The sequence below is a fragment of the Hippopotamus amphibius genome, chromosome 2 (assembly GCF_030028045.1).
Source record: "Hippopotamus amphibius kiboko isolate mHipAmp2 chromosome 2, mHipAmp2.hap2, whole genome shotgun sequence".
Lineage (NCBI taxonomy): Eukaryota > Metazoa > Chordata > Mammalia > Artiodactyla > Hippopotamidae > Hippopotamus > Hippopotamus amphibius.
In genome coordinates, this window is record NC_080187.1 from 90,183,856 (window position 1) to 90,200,266 (window position 16,411).

The 16,411-nt window shown below is 38.8% G+C and overlaps 1 protein-coding gene across 1 annotated transcript in view; it reads right to left on the reverse strand.

The window, feature by feature from the left end:
- Positions 1-2,182: 2,182 nt before the first annotated feature.
- Positions 2,183-16,411, reverse strand: part of LURAP1L (leucine rich adaptor protein 1 like) — a 47,837-nt gene continuing 33,608 nt past the window's right edge. Inside the window, exon 2 of the mRNA XM_057719800.1 lies at positions 2,183-2,926. Within this exon, the coding sequence (XP_057575783.1) occupies positions 2,552-2,926 (375 nt within the window). The 3' untranslated portion in view covers positions 2,183-2,551. The remainder of the gene's footprint in view (positions 2,927-16,411) is intronic.

Genomic DNA, 16,411 nt, shown 5'->3' on the forward strand with positions numbered 1-16,411 from the left:
GGTGCTGACAGAGATCACATAGTAAATGTTCCAGGTCATAGATTGGTTATGGGAATTCTTTAGTTGAAAATGCATTCATTCCCTTGAGACTAAAGAACATGTCAATAATCAGTGTTGTTTAGCTGCATATTCCTCTCCTCTTAGTAAAATCAACTATCAAAACATCGTTGGCTTATATGTGACTCCATATGTAACTCATAGACTATATTTGTTATCTTTTACAAAAAAAAAAAAAAAAAGAATAGCTGTAAAGCATACAAAATAGTGAAACTTATAGAGCCCCCCCCCCCAAACAATTCTCAAGTGTTCTGCCAGTGTTCATTATAGGTCCCTTAAAATAAGATGCATCAATGAAAACTATTCTGTACATTTCACTCATATTATACTCAGCTTTTTCATTTCCTCTCTATAGAGTGAAAATTTATAGAGGGCCTGGGATGAACAGATAGCAGGGGAAGCTGACTGGAAAAAGGAAAGAAATTGGCCAGATTGAATTTACAATCTGGAGCAGTGATCTGAGGACAGAAATCATCTTCCTGTGCCTGGCTTATTCTAGACAAATCTCAAGGTTTTGAAGAGGTTAGAATTCAGCCTTGATGCCTCTTATAAGCCTTGCTGTCTGCTCACTTCCCTCTTGTTGGAAATGTTCTCCTCGCAGTGCTGTAGACATATGGTTACATATGTCATTACCCTCTGTTTGAAATTATCCGTCTTGGTTCTAAGGATGTTTTATCTACTAGATTAATGCGTGTTGTTGGATTTTAATATGGTAAAAAAAAAATCTGTGCTAAAAATTACTTGGTTTAATTCCAGATTAAAATGAAACAAATAAAATAGCCAACCCACCAGCATTTACTAAGTTTTAAATGAAAGTAAGTAGAAAGGCGAAATATATGAGGAATAGTTTGCATGTGGTCAACTCCCTGATGTACCTATAAGCACAACACTGGCTCTGGACATGTCATTTCAGGAAAGGGCTCAAAAAGCTCAATATTCAAAAACATAGGTCCTACTGATTTGGAAGAAAAATGATTGGTCACTTTATTTTTGTCAGGGGTTAAGTTTGCTTTCTCATCCATACCTTATTATTTAACTTCTTTAGGTACCAAGTTTTATTGTTAGAATAAGACAGGCTCAAGTTTAAATCCCAGCTTTGACACCAGTGGGAGATTTGACTCAGTTACCTACCTTCTTTGTGTTTCATTTTCCTCAAACACAGAAGGGGGACAATCCTGACATCATGAGATTATTGTTGATGAGGATTTCATCAGCAATTTATGACAAAAAGGAGTCGTGTAAAATGCAGACCCTGTAGATTTTAATTGGAGATTGAATAACATATAACCTGGAAAGAACAAATTTGACAAGTGTGTAATACGTATAATAACAAAGGAAATTTGGGAGAAATCATTTCTTGAGTATGGACATTTTCAGTTACAGGTAGAAAGACTGATTCATACTGTCAAGTGTTTAGTGCAGAAACATATATCATTATAAAGAACAGTTTGAAATCTCAGATTCACTCACTAGGAATCATCATGGTAAAAGAAATGTAGAGGATTAATAATATTGTATCAAAACTAAATGTTCAGTACATGAGTGATATTTTCAGATGCCATTCCAATGACATTAAGTGAATAGTGATCCTGCTTCTGTATCTATCCATCCATCCATCCATTGTATGCATCTATGTTTTTTTATATCCTAGAATTGTAAAATGCATACAGCAAACATCAGCAAAAATCTCAAAATACAATTAAACTTAGGACACGTTAACCTCTAATCACCTTCATACCTATCTGAATTATTCTTTGAAATTTGGGAGAATCATATAAATAATTATATATGTATTGTGTGTGTGTATATATATATATATATATATAATTACACAGTTAGTCTACAGCTTGAGTTGGAATCACTGATGACAAAATGCTGATCTATGGTGTAAATACAAAATTGAACTTAACAGTCTGCATGGAGTTGGGGCTTCCAAATGATTGTCATGAGAAGTGTGTGACTAACAGTATCATTGATTTCATGCTAGGAAGTTGTGGCCTAGAAATAATACCTAGCTTTGTCCCAAGCATTTTTGTTCAATCTAACATACAAACAGTAATAAACCTCAGTGTCTTCTGGAAAATGAATCTTTGAATCATTTAAGAAATCAAGCAACAAGATCAGCTATTATCAGACTTTGGTTTATTGTAAAATTTAGCAAAGTTTATCTTGTAATCCCTGACCCCTTGCTCTGAAAACAGAAGCAAAATCATCATTATTGCTTTTTCTTTTCCCCCTGCTTTATTTGTGCCACTCTGTAAGAAGGGAGAAAAATCATCGTAATAATAAATAAAAATGGAGACGTAAGAGAGAAAGATAAATCGGTCCAGATGAGATATACTAGGAGCAACAGAGATACCATCAAGCCGTTCAAAATAAGCTTCTTTTTTAAAAGGTTGTCATATTTTAAAAAATCACACCAAAAATATAGCAGCAGAGAAGAAGGATAAATACAAGTTAATTGCACACCAATCCCATGCAAAAAAAAGGGTCATTAGCCAAAGCAGTAGTATTCAGAATCCAATTTGGGACGCTTATGCAGTGCGTGTGAGTCCCCCATGACTGAGTTGTCGCTGAACTGGTCCAAGTCTGACGGGGTCTGATGGCCTGGAACATCATCTGCCAAAGTGTCCAGGTAGCTCCCCACGGAGATGCCATCCAGCCCATCACTGCCATCGTGGAGGCTGTTGTAGCTGCCGTGTAGGGAGGTGCTCTGACTCTCCAGTAAGCTGCACAGGCTGCCACTGAGACTGCTGCCTCGGCTGGTGATGGTGGCTTTCTCTTCAATCATCCACTTGATGGACTCAATGCTCTCATTGATGAGGAGCAACTGGCGCATGAGCCTGCCGTCTGTGGCTCTCAGGTTGACCTGCAGAGGACAGGGAGAGAGGAGAAACTGCCGGTTATTCCATGTTCTTGAAAGACCCCAGAGTCATTTAAATTCTGTCTTCCACAGCCCATCATTTTAAATTCATAGCATAAAATACAAATTCTCTCGAGTGCAGGATCTTTTCGAAAACTGCTGACAAATGATAGGGGTCATAATCTAAGAACTCACTCCCCGCCGGCCCCACCAGGCTCCAGAAGGGCCAATAAAACTCCCACTGCATCCTTCCCCCTCACCAAGCTGCCTGGAAATATCCTATTGAATGTCAGATTCTGTTCAAGAAACTTATTCTCTCTCTGGCCAGATTCATCGTTTATCCATGTTAACTGAAAATATGTGTGGATATTGAGAGGTGGGGAGAAGAGGAATGTGTAGACATTAAGGAGTCGTCGTCATCATTGTAGCAGCTCCTATTTTTTGAGTGATTATGTGACAAGCTCCATACTCATTATAATAGTAGCCCTGTGCCATAGGTATTATTATTTTTTCCCCCATTTTATAGATGAAGAAACTGAAATCTACAAAAAAAAGAAGTAAGAGTACAGAAAAGGTCTGCACTTTTTAGGACTGTATTGACAAATATATAGTGCTGAATAATGCTTTGATTTTTAAGAAGAACCGAAGTGCTTTAATATTCCCTGAATCCAAAAGGGTGCTGATAAACGAGGCTGATCCACTCTACACAATGAATGTACAGATGTTTTCTGTAGATCTGATTATTGGCTTCAAATGTGTCAAGGGCAGCCTCAATTGAAATTGGGATATGAAATGCTGGGAAGGTTCTAGAACTCAAAGTGCTTTCCAAGTGTATAGTCTTTCTTATGGTTTTGCTACTTCAGAGAAATGTCTTCTTAGCCACAAAGCACAATTTCTTTTGTAGGCCCTACAGTTCAGTGGGAATATTGGTTAACATCAAGGGTGTGGTGGTGCTGGGGAAGGTGAGGAGAGGGAGGCTGCAAGAACTCTCTTGATAGCCCTTGTTCTTATTGGATTGAAGAGATAAGGCTCCTACAAAATTCCAGTGCTTGGACTGGGAGGCAGAGACAAACTTGGCCACCAGAGGTCCTAGTCACATTCATTATAGTTTGAAAGGGATTCCAGTTTTCTCAGCTGGGGTCTTTAACCCAAGAGGCTGGGTCTTACTAATTCTCTCTTTAAGACCCAGGACTAATTCAGATTTGTGGGTTTCTAGAATTATCAAAGGCATTCAGTCGTGAGTGACTCAAGCCATCAGGGAGAAAAAAGCTTATTGTCTTCAAATGTATGCGTTCATATTGTAAAAGTATTTCCTGGGTAGGAGTTAATGCATAACTGAAGGGGAACTTTGGATTGAGTGAGTATGATAAACAGATATTACGAGAGACGTAATTTCTAGCATGACTTCAAAGATGTAAGATTATAGATTAAAGTGTGTGTGTGTGTGTGTACACACACATACATATGGATGTGTAAATATAAAAAGCATGAAGTACAATTTTTTTACGGTCAATTGATTTTTTTTAAATTTTTTCATCTTTATTGGAGTATAATTGCTTTACAGTATTGTGTTAGTTTCTGCTGTATAACAAAGTGAATCAGCTATGTGTATACATATATCCCCATATCCCCTCCCTCTTAAGCCTCCCTCCCACATTCCCTATCCCACCCCTTTAGGTCTTCAGAAAGCACTGAGCGGATCTCCCTGTGCTCTACAGCAGCTTCCCACTAGCCATCTACTTTACATTTGGTAGCGTGTATATGTCAATGCTACTCTCTCACTACGTCCCCGTCCGCCCCCTCTGCCCCCGTGTCCTCAAGTCTGTTCTCTACATCTGCATCTCTATTCCTGTCCTGCGACTAGGTTCATCAGTACCATTTTTTTCTAGATTCCATATTATGCATTAGCATACAGTATTTATTTTCCTCTTTCTGATTTACCTCACTCTGTATGACAGACTCTAGCTCCGTGCACCTCACTACAAATAACTCAATTTCGTTCCTTTTTATGGCTGGGTAATAAAAACCCTTAATTTTGCTAGGATATTAAATAAAGTGACTTGGGTGACTACCTTACGTTCTCTGAAAAATGCACAAAAAGTGCATGGGGGTGAACAATGAAAATCATTTCTCTCTGAGGTATTCATGAGCAGAACTTAGTAAGTCTTGAGATGCTTTTCTATTTGCGGTGTCATCTCAGGGACCTTGTAACAATGTTGTGTGGGCAAAGGAGGTTTTTTGGCACTCTTTATGTTCAAATACCCCCACACCTCATGAGTCATCAAGATACCGTTCAAATTCCAAGTAATACAACAAATATTTACAGATCACCAACAATTTGCTTACACGCACTGAGGAGCCTAGGAAATCAATAGGAGCCAAAGTCATACAAAATTCTTCAGTTAGGCATCTATGGCTGATAAAACTTGCTGTGCCCATTGTAGGCATGGTGCAGCGTGAGTGTTATCATTTCCTGACAGCTCCCCAAATGAACCACAGCTGCATTTGTTCACATCCCCACCCTGTCCTGTGAAAATGTTCTGGCGTGTTCCCTGCTACTCCCCTCACTTGAAATACTTGACTCTCTTCCTCTCCAAACCCTCCCCATTCTTGAAGTCCTAATTCTTCCACCAAGCACCACTTGCTGATTCTAGCCTCTTCTGCTGGCTCGCTTAACCTCTACCCTCCTTTTAGTTTGTTTCTTACAGTATAGCTGAATTTTGTATCCTTACGTTGCTACCTATTATTGTGCCTTTTAGCTGCTTCTTCATCTAAGCTTTTAGTTCCTTAAAGAAGCCATGTCTTACATTTTGTCCGTCTTGTAAGGTGTGTCTTTAAGCATAGATAGAGATTTTTGGAAATAACCACAATTTTAGGATCTGAGAAAGTTCAGCTCTTAAGACAATAATAATACACATTCCCAGCAGCTATGTTCCTGGGTGGGGGGGACACTTTTTTGTTAGGATGTTAGGATACTTTTTTCCAGCAGTTTTTGTCTGAGCTGCACAGTGGCTGCAGCATATAAAAAATGTTCCGTTTTGTTGAGCAATATGAATGAGGGGGAGTAGACTCCCAAGTAACAAAACCTTCCTTTGACCATGAAATGATTTCTTTAAATAAAAAAAAATTCTTTTCTTCTGAAAGCAAACATTCATAGGCCATTGAACCACTGTTGGGGTAAAAAATGACGAAAGCAAGTCACTTAGAATGTGTTGATCTGGCTGCTAATGATTACAGCCTTAACTCTGTCTAACCCTGTGTCCTCCGGGGAGAGAGTAAACAGCTTCCCACCGTGGGAGCCCTGCGCCATCCGGTTCACACGGCTGCCCGCCCATTGCCTGGCGCTCCAGGCCGCTTCACACTGCCTTCTCCTGAACAAGGTGCGGTTATGCTACTGCTGATGAGCTTTCAAAGCGCGAACAGTCCACCACAGGACTAAATCACAGTGTGGCTTCTGTCTGCACTCGCTGCCCTGCCTTTCCCCACTGTTAACGCACGTCGCTCCTTAGGAAGGCTGGCCATCCATTAAGAAGACAGTAGACTTGCCCCTTGGGCAGAAATCTGGGTGGTTTTCTCACTTGGGGTCTTATGAGATCCCAAGGCTTTGCCCTGAGGATATTGGGAGTTGGGAGGCCCTCCTCATAGTCTGAGGTTAAGTGACCCCTCCGTGGAGAGCCCCTTGCTGATCAATCATGGTATCCAATCCCCATGCTTAGTTGTACACAACATTTCTATGTTTTTATGTTCCCTTGTAATACTTTTGACGAGTGGAAATCGTCCTGCTTATTATTGTTTGCTTACTCTTTTCTGTATCCCACATGAGCCTGTAAGCGTCACAGAGGGAAGGGGTCTTGGGCTGTCCTGTTCACCACTCTGTGTCCGAGACCCACAGGAGTGCTTGACACATAGTAGGTGTACAATTAGTATTTGTCCAAGCGCTGAATGATCGCTTCAGGTTGAACCATCTGTCAGGAACGCCCTTCCTGTGGGTTCTGCTCTGGGTCAGTGATATGATACTTGAGGAGAAAGAATAAGGTAACTTCAGGAAAGAACTTTTCAGTATTGAAGCATTTCAAGCATGAAATCCCATTCCCATTCATTCACAGAATTCAAACACTGAGTAACTGGGGCAAGGTTACTCCTAGCTTAAATGTACAGATCACAAGATAATCTCTCTCAAAGGAAGCAGATTTCATGGAGTGAATCACACTCCAAACATTACTCTGTTTGTTCCGAGGTGATAAATGGTACTAGCACAGCACAGTTGTTCTGTAAACACTTGGTGAAAAAAGTTAAACCAAGGGAACAAATAGGACATTACCAAAATTTGGTAAGATTTGCACTGATTGATCCAAGGAGATGTCAACATCCTTTCCTCTTTTCCTCTTCACTTGTCCACTCTGGCCATTACAGTTATTGCAGTGCAGTCCATCTTCATACTTAATGTCACTCATGCTTTAGGATTGTAGAATAACAGCTCTCTCAACTCTAGACCAAATGAAGGCTGAAATTTCGTGTCATTTTTAAACAAGCAATGAACTGGGTCTAGAGTAGAACTTGAAATGGGGGGTCTTGAAAGAGCAAATATTCTTCATAACTTTTCCAGATCTATTTTTTTTGTCCAGACTATTATTTTAATACTGCAAAAACACAAAAGTTATAAATTGGCTCAATGGAATCCAAAAAAGAGAGAAGGCAGTCACATTTTCACTTAATCAGAGAGTTGCAGAACAAGTTGACTTCTTTGGTGGTGACGTGTGAAGAACATGGGACAGGGCTCTGGCCTGCCACTGCCACCGTCTAGCTGTGTGACTTTTGGACAAGGTGGCTTGGCATATGCAACTGCCATATACATGAAGGAGAATCCTCGGCACCTATTCTGAGCTCCAGTGAGCCACAGGACCCGGTGGACGTAGTAAACCAGTCTGTGAACAAAGACTAATTTCTGCCCAATAATGAAGATTTAATTCAACTGAAGAACACACCTATCACTTTTGTCTGCTTTTTGCATTGAGGTTTCATTGAAAATGTTATTTGATAAGAAGATTCTGTAGATCAGATCATCTCAGGATTTCCCTTCACTCTAACACAGTCTCCAATTCTTTGTCATTCCTGTGGCCAATATGATTAATAAATTGTTTCCACTATGAGAGAAGCATGTGAGCTCTACAGGAGTCAGAACAATCAATTTGCTGCTCCATCTCCGGCAAATTACTTAGCTAGTAAAAAACCCACGGCTAAAGTTTGAGCTCTATGTGCATTTTAATCACCTTATCAGAAATTGTGTGTAACAGTAATTTTAGCTCTTTCTGTTGCGTTTCACTAAAAATCATATTTGTGTCTGCTCCAGGATAAACATACGTATCATGTGTAATAGGTCTATATGTTAACTGAAATGTGCATATGAGCTGCTGAATGTATCTGCCAGAAAGTGACATTGCTCACTCCATCTTGTCATCCTGCAGGCTTGGAATAACACCATGCATTCATCTCTCTCACAAAGCTCTCCTGCACCATTTTTATCTTTTTACTTATGGAAATTGACTAATGAGTTAAAAGCAAGCCATCTCCCAGTTATGCATCCCTACTATAAAATACATTATATCTGTGACCCAAATCCCAAATGTCCAGCAAGCTGTTATAGGAAATAGAAGAAAGACTACTTTGCAAGCAAGTTTGTAATCATGTACATGAAGAAAGGAAAATAAATTAGATTTGCCATTTAATATGATGCTCTAATCCTACTGTCTAAATAGAAGAAACCAATCCGCTTTTTTTTTTCAAATTTTAATTGGTGGAAGGCCTCTTTTCTCTCTGAATTTATTTCTAAATATATAAAAAATTTCAAAAGCATGTATATGTACTAAATTAAAGAGCTATTGTATAGGTGCTTGAAATGTTGTTTTTCCAAAGTTTATCCCAGTTTATATGCATGTTCCTTTTGTATAACCTCCTCGTGTCTAAATTTGCTCCTTCTTCAAATTCACCACATCCTCAGTTTGATGAATACAGATTTTCTGCCTATTCATGCTTAAAATTTCCAGCAGTTTTATTAATAGCTGTATTTCTAAAGCACTCCTCTAACCGTTTTGTCAGAGGACCTATGAGGATATCATTGTCTCTTTGCAACCTGAGAAGACACTGCACAGTATTTGCACCCGCTGCTTTTGGTTTAGAATGCTTCCGAAGAGCATGCAGCATTTACAAGTCAGTGCTCTTCCACCAAAGCTTTCCTCTGCTTTCTTAGCCAGTTCAAAATTTACAACAGAATTTGTTTCAAATTGGGCAGCAGAGGATTCCATTTTTATATCAGTCAGCTTTGTCTTCCTCCATTTGAGCTCTTTTTATGTGGAATTGAGCAATAACTAAAACAGTTCACTCTTTTCCCAAAACCTCACACAGGAGTCATTTCCCCAAAGACTAAATTACATACACGAAAAACACTATCATCAGCACAGCTGACCGATTGATGTTGTTTTGATAAATTAGAAAGCTGCATCTGGCTTATTTGAAAGGGGCACATGTGACTCCCCTGAATCTTGAGCGTAAATTCCTGCCACTGGGCCTGCTCACGAGATCTGTATAGTGTCTGCTGGTGAGTCCTCTGATTACCAAAGTAAGACAGCTTTTCAGCCTTATTCGGTCAGGTTTTAGGTCCAGTTGATACTTAGATGCCTGTGATGTCAATTCCTTTTCCATATCCTAATACAGTGAACATTGTTTTCCTGAGAGCTTTAGTTATGTATGTGCAAAGTGTAATTTTGGCTAATGTAAGAGACTATAAATCACCTGAGCTGAAATGCATTTGGAATGATGTCACTGAAACACAGACTCCCCACATTTGTAGCAGAGAAGCTCGCGCACACAGAACACAGACCAGATAAGAAGTGTTTCAGCTACTACTAATAAATGTTCTTTCTGCATGTGCATTTTTTCTAATTTAGAACCTAAAATGGTATTTTTTACATGGAAGCCAAGTACATGGTAACGTGCCCCTCTGTCATTTGTAGCCACCTTGCTTCTACTGGGAGGGAAGGAGGAGGCAGAGTGGTGTGCTATTAAGTGTTGAACAGTGGCCTCCCTGGCAAAACTATGTGTGTGCGCACACATACAGACACAGACACACACACGCATGTAATAGAAACTGCTGATACAAAAGATGTGTAGCACGCACTTCAGAAATACTAAAATATACAGTATCTTTTATTGTAAATTCCATATACATAACTAATTGATTCTCTGAGACTGCTTTTGTTCATTTTTGTTGAATCCTTGTATGTACAGCAACTTGTGGTTTCAGTTCAACCATAATTTAACAAATAGAATTGATCCCAACCCACTCTTTTCTGAATAGTCGATCTTCAATCTGATACGTGATCTACTGTTAAACTGTGTTTCAGTTCACCCTAGCACAAATTACGTTCATTAAACTGAAGCCTGTTTCAGCCTCAGCACGAGAGTTACATCTGGACTTTACTGGTTTGTCAGAGATGGGAGCAATTTTGCTGAATTGGATAATAGCTTTTGACTGCATGAAGAGTATTTACCAACATTTTTTTGTGCTATTCATAACATAATAGCTGAGGACAGACATGGCGCACTTTTAAGCTGAATTGGTAGTATTAACATTTCCCCCCTCACTGTCTTAATCGACAAAATTTAAGTCAAGTTCTGATTTACAGTGTTTTCCAATTTCTGTGCTGTAAATACTCCTACCATGGGCAGTTTCAAGCTACCAATGTGATGTCACTAAACATAGGGTTGGGAAAAGATGCTCGGTAGTACAGCATTATGTAGAGTGAAAACCCTGTAGATACCAAAAATGTTTTAAATAACCTCAAAAAAAGATAGTAAAATGTAACAAATAGTTACAAAGTCATGATTTTTCAGTATTTATTACCTTTGTTTTTTCATATAAATTATTACTCTGTAGGTTTATATACATACTTTGTTTCAGTAGTGACTGTGATTAAAAACTAGTCCATTATGGCTTCCCTGGTGGTGCAGTGGTTAAGAATCTGCCTGCCAATGCAGGGGGACATAGCTTCGATCCCTGGGTGAGGAAGATCCCACAAGCCTGTGCACCACAATTACTGAGCTTGTACTCTAGAGCCTGTGAGCCACAACTGTTGAGCCCACGTGCCATAGCTAGTGAAGCCTGTGCACCTACAGCCCATGCTCTGCAGCAAGAGAAGCTACTGCAGTGAGAAGCCCACGCACCACAACGAAGAGCAGGCCCTGCTCACCACTAGAGAAAGCCCTCACGCAGCAATGAGGACCCAATGCAGCCAATAAATAAATAAACAAATAAATAAATTTATTAAAAAATAAAAAAACTAACCCATTAAACTGAAAATTTAACAACTGTCTCCCACACTCCAGTAGGAGTTGGCTCCAGTCTACCTCTGAAGGTAAAGAATAGAGACTTTCCCTGATCTACTGCATTTGTGATAAGTAGATTAGAGATTTTCACTTTTCCCCTTAGGCCATTTATTAATAGAAGATTAAAAGCTCAATGGAATTTTATCTTTTCCCCTAAATAGAACTTGAGGGAGATGTGAAATATTTATACCAAAGTTATTAGTGGTTTTTTTTTTTTTTATAGAAAGGTTTCAAATACTGAAAATAGATTGTTCTTTAAGCATCTATTGAGATATAAAATGTATTTGGAAAGGGAATAAGCAAGATATCTAAAACTCACTTAAGTGTTTGCATTTCTGTGTTATAATTTTTGATGGATTTATTTCTACAATATGCTGTGCACTTCTCTATCTTGGTAAATGGAACGAATCAGGTAGTAAGAATCAGGTAGTAAGCAGAATCAGGTAGTAAGAGGCCACCACTATAAACAGAGTATTTCTAAATCAGAATTATTCAGCAATGTACTTGGGGGGTGGTGAGGAAATAGGATGTTAGTCCTTTTTTCATATGGTCCCAGACGTCCCTCCTTATACAAATGCTCAATCTTCTCTTTCAATAATTACTGGATATTGGTGTTAGATCTGTTTGTCACAGTCTTTATGCCCCCTTTTTCTTCCTTAGTCCCTCAAGTCTTTCTAATCTGCTATCTGCAGCCCAGTAGTACTTCAATAACCCTCCATTTTTCTTCCTATTTGTTGAGTATGAGAGAACGGAGTTGCAAGGAAAACTAATCTTTGCAATGGTTAGAAAGTAACATTAACCAGTGAGTAACATTAGGTGAGGAAGCAGCCTCTGCTGCAGGATAAAGTGTGTGGGCCTTGCTCCCTAGAGCAGTGCTTCCTGACATACGATGGATCACGTTGGAATATTGTTAAAATTCAGATTCTCTTCACTAGTTCTGTGATCCTGCATTTCTAACAAGTCAATACAGGTAGGCAGTCTCTAAGATATCTCCCAGTAAACCTCCTCTCTCCTGGTATCTACATCCTTGTGTAGTTCCCTGCCCTTGAACGTAGACTGGACCAATATATTGACTGGTTTCTGAGGAATAGAATATGTCAAAATTGATGGGATGCCACTTCTGAGAAAAGATTACAAAAAGACTGCTTTCTGTCTTGGGTGCACTCTGCCACTTGCTTTGAGGAGAGCCATCTGCCAGGCTGTGAACTGCCCTATTGTGAGATCTCCATGATAGGGAACTGATATCTCAGGACAACAGCTAGCAAGGGGTAGCCTGCCAAGTGCTACTGGCTATGTGAGTGAGTGTGGAAGCAGATGTTCCCTGAATAGAGCCTTGAAGGGACTGCAGCCCCGACTGACATGCTGATTGCAGACTTGGAAGAGATGCTAAGCCAGAGGCACTAAATTATCTGTGCCTAGACTTCTGACTCATGGAAGCTGTGAGATAACACGTTTGCTGTTTACCTTGCTAAGTTTTAGAGTATTTGTTACACAGCATGGATAACTAATATACCAATGCCACCGGTATATGGGCTACATTTTAAGTAGCAAGGACCTAGATATCTTTCTATTTGTGGATAATTTTGGGTGATAGATGCTGGACCATTGTGTCTATGGAATGCTACTGTATTGATATATTGTTTTATAGTTTGAAAAAAGTAAAAAATTGAGAAAGTAGTTAACTATACATTGATGGAGATAAGAAATGTTTGAGGGAAGTCAAGGTCTTCTTTGAGGGGCCATTTGCATCACCTACAGGACAAATGGATGGTTTATTACCCTGAAGGAGAAATGACAAGTGATATCTCTGGTTTTTAGTGACACAGATGATACTTCTAATAGAGATCACTTGTAAATAATACTCCTATAATTTGAGGGCCATAAAAATAGGGTATACAATGATAACATAATAAACTTAGATGTTAACATTCAGATATAGTTTAAGAATTTAGAATACACTAACTATAATGACATCTTTGAGTTTTCAATGCTGAAAAATTGACTGACGTGTAATCCTGCTTTTCTGAATTCTTTAGTTAATTTGAATAATTCACTTTAATTTGTCCTCACTAGGGGAAGGATAGGATAGGATAAGGATTAGGATAGCGATAAAAGTTGCATTTATTGAGTGCCTCCTGTGAGCCAGACTTTGTATTAACCCATTTTCTTTAGAAAGAGCCTTCCCCCTTGTGCATAGGAAATGCAACTGAGACACTGGCATTTTGTTAGAACCATTCATTTTTTTACCTAATGTTGCTAACTTGGTAATATTTGGAATATTTCACTTTATGATAAAGATTGGTTTTGTTTTATTTTTCATACGATGCCTGAACACTAACTAAATATTTTCATTTGGGGAAATTTGGGTGGGGCTCTCCAGATGACATGAGTTAGAGCAGTGATCTCACAGAGAGAACCACCTGCCGTATTCCAACACTCACTGATCGTACACTGACTTTTTTACGTAGTGATTTTGATTTTGTCTCATTTAAACAAACACACACAAAAAAACAGCTTTAGGAATATTAATAAACATATCTGCCATTTATTCACTGCTACTTATATACCATGCCTTAAATATTAACTTAGCTAACACATTTAATGTCATTATCATAACAAATCTGTAAAGCTGACTGTAATTCTCATTGTGGTTCCAGTCTGACATATAAAGAGCTTGGAAGTTATCACTCCTATCTCCCCAACAAGAAAAAAACTTAAACTGAAAATCAACAACTCTTCTTACAGCCTTCAGACTTGAGGTCACAGGGTAAACTGCTGCCCCCAGGAGACAAGGAGGTGGGTACAGAGAATCACAGCTTACCCAAAATAGATGCCTACAAGCAGAAGGCCCAGCTGGAGCCAGTAGCAGTAGGAAGACTTAAAATTGTTAATTGATGAATTGCTGGAGATGCAGTGTGGACTAGCTCGAGACTTAAAAAACTCCAAGTTAAAAACTTCAGGGGGAGTCCCATACTTTGATGAGTTTTACCTCCAGCAGCCCCACCAGGTTTTCATGATCCCTGATGCTTGCAGCAGGGGGAGGGGGAAAGTAAGCATTCTGAAATATGCCCAGAGCTTTCTGTTCTTCACAAGGCCTGCTGTCAAGAGAAACTGTTTTACCACAGCCTCACTGGCTGGAGTTTTACCAAAGCATAACTAACCTGGGGAAGGGAAATGTCCAACTCAGGCTCATGAAAAGACTGAGACGTAATCATGGACTATAGAATGCCTCTCCATCCCTACACCTAACACCACATCAACAGGGTTCCTGTATAAGGAAAGGGATTACAGCTAAAAGTACTACAGGTCTCAGGCCCTATTTAAGGAGTCTCTCGCAAAACCCAAAGACAACAGAATAGACATTAAGCAGATACTAGAGGAAATATTAGTCTCTGATATCTACAGCTATAGTAAACACAGTCTAACTCCTAGTCACATAAATATAAAACCTCACATCAAAGATGTATGTATCCCAGTTCCTTTTTATATCATATACAACTTTGACTTAAAAGGCACGCTAAAAAGCAAAGAGTCTGAAGAGACGAAGCCAGCATCAGAATGAGACTCAGATACGGCACACATTGTGGAATTCTTAGATTGGGAATTTAAAATAACCATGATTAATATGCTAAGCCATGTAATGAAGAAAGTATGCAACATTCAAGGACAGGTGGGTAATGTGAACAGAGAGATGAACATTTGTAGAAAGGTTCAAAGGGAAATGCTGTAAGTCAAAAAGAATGTAATATAAATGAAAAATGCTTCCGATGACTATATCAATAGACTGGACACAGCCAAGGAAAGGATCCGTGAGCTCAAAGATATGTAAATAGTTTAAATGTCTCGTCAGTGATGTGCTGAAGTACAACCTAAGAGGCTTACCAAAGCGTAATTTAACTATGGGGAGATACCTTTGTGTGACCTGTAATTTACTACTAATTTGGCCCAGACTTATGAAGTTGTAAGTTGACTTGTAGATTTGTGGTTTTATTGTCCCGCTCAGCATTAAACAGTTTTGTCTTTAACCAAATTACTTCATATGTCTTTCCTGAGAAAACATTATAAACTATTCCTCTGATTCTGTTTTGGACCAGCTATATCATCTTGCTGCTTCTCTTATTAAATGAGCTAAATCAGTCTTCAACATGTGCTCCCTCTATGTTTGCATGTGAGCCATATTTCCAACTACTTAAAAATTATACTTTGATGGGATTGGAGGTTGCCGTCAAGATGCCTAGTGTGTTCACCTGCTGGAACTAGTCAAACAGAGTTGCCCAAGAAGTGGCCTCTGGAATGAAATCACACATAGCAATAGAACTTTACCTTTTCTCACTCTCAGTTTTCTTGTAACTTGGTGCTTTTTATTCTGGTTTGCTTTTTTATTCTGGTTTGTTGTTATTGTTTTGGATTCTTGGCTAATAGTTATCTGTTTTGCTTAACTCATTGTTTAGGTAATGTCTATTTCCACCACAGGGTACTGAACCTGTATAAAAAAATACGTGTATAAAAAAATATGTGTGAAGTAGCCAATTCCAGGGACTTGTGTACTGAACCACAGTCAAGGTCACATAATCGATAAATTATTCCCCATTTGGAGTAGCTCTAATTGGTGATCTGGTTTCATCATGTGTTCACTTGGGGATCTCTATTAGGATGGTGGGAATCTATTCTCTGTTGGATGAGAGATGATAAAGAATATGGTTAGTTGTTCTATACTGTTTGTTTGTCTTTGATGTGCTCATATCCATGTAGAAAATATTATTTCCACTGATTAGGAGAGTAACTCGAGAATGTGTGTTTTGCATTTTCTAGTGCCGTGCCTGAGATGGTGGAACTGAAGTTTCAAATACTGTTGGTGGCTATTTAATTGAGAAAAACCTTTTACTGCTCATCGATAAGAAAATGAAATATTTCCCTACTTCTAGAGTATACTAATAAATTAAATTACAAAGTCTCAGGAAAAAGGAAATTTTTCTAATTAGAGACACTAATAAATACTTGCAAAATTTTAATATTCCCAGAATTTCAAGGAAATAAGGAAGTTGAACTCTAACATATTGAATGTACTGACATTTTTAAGGAAAAAAAATTCCTCACACTGTTATTGTA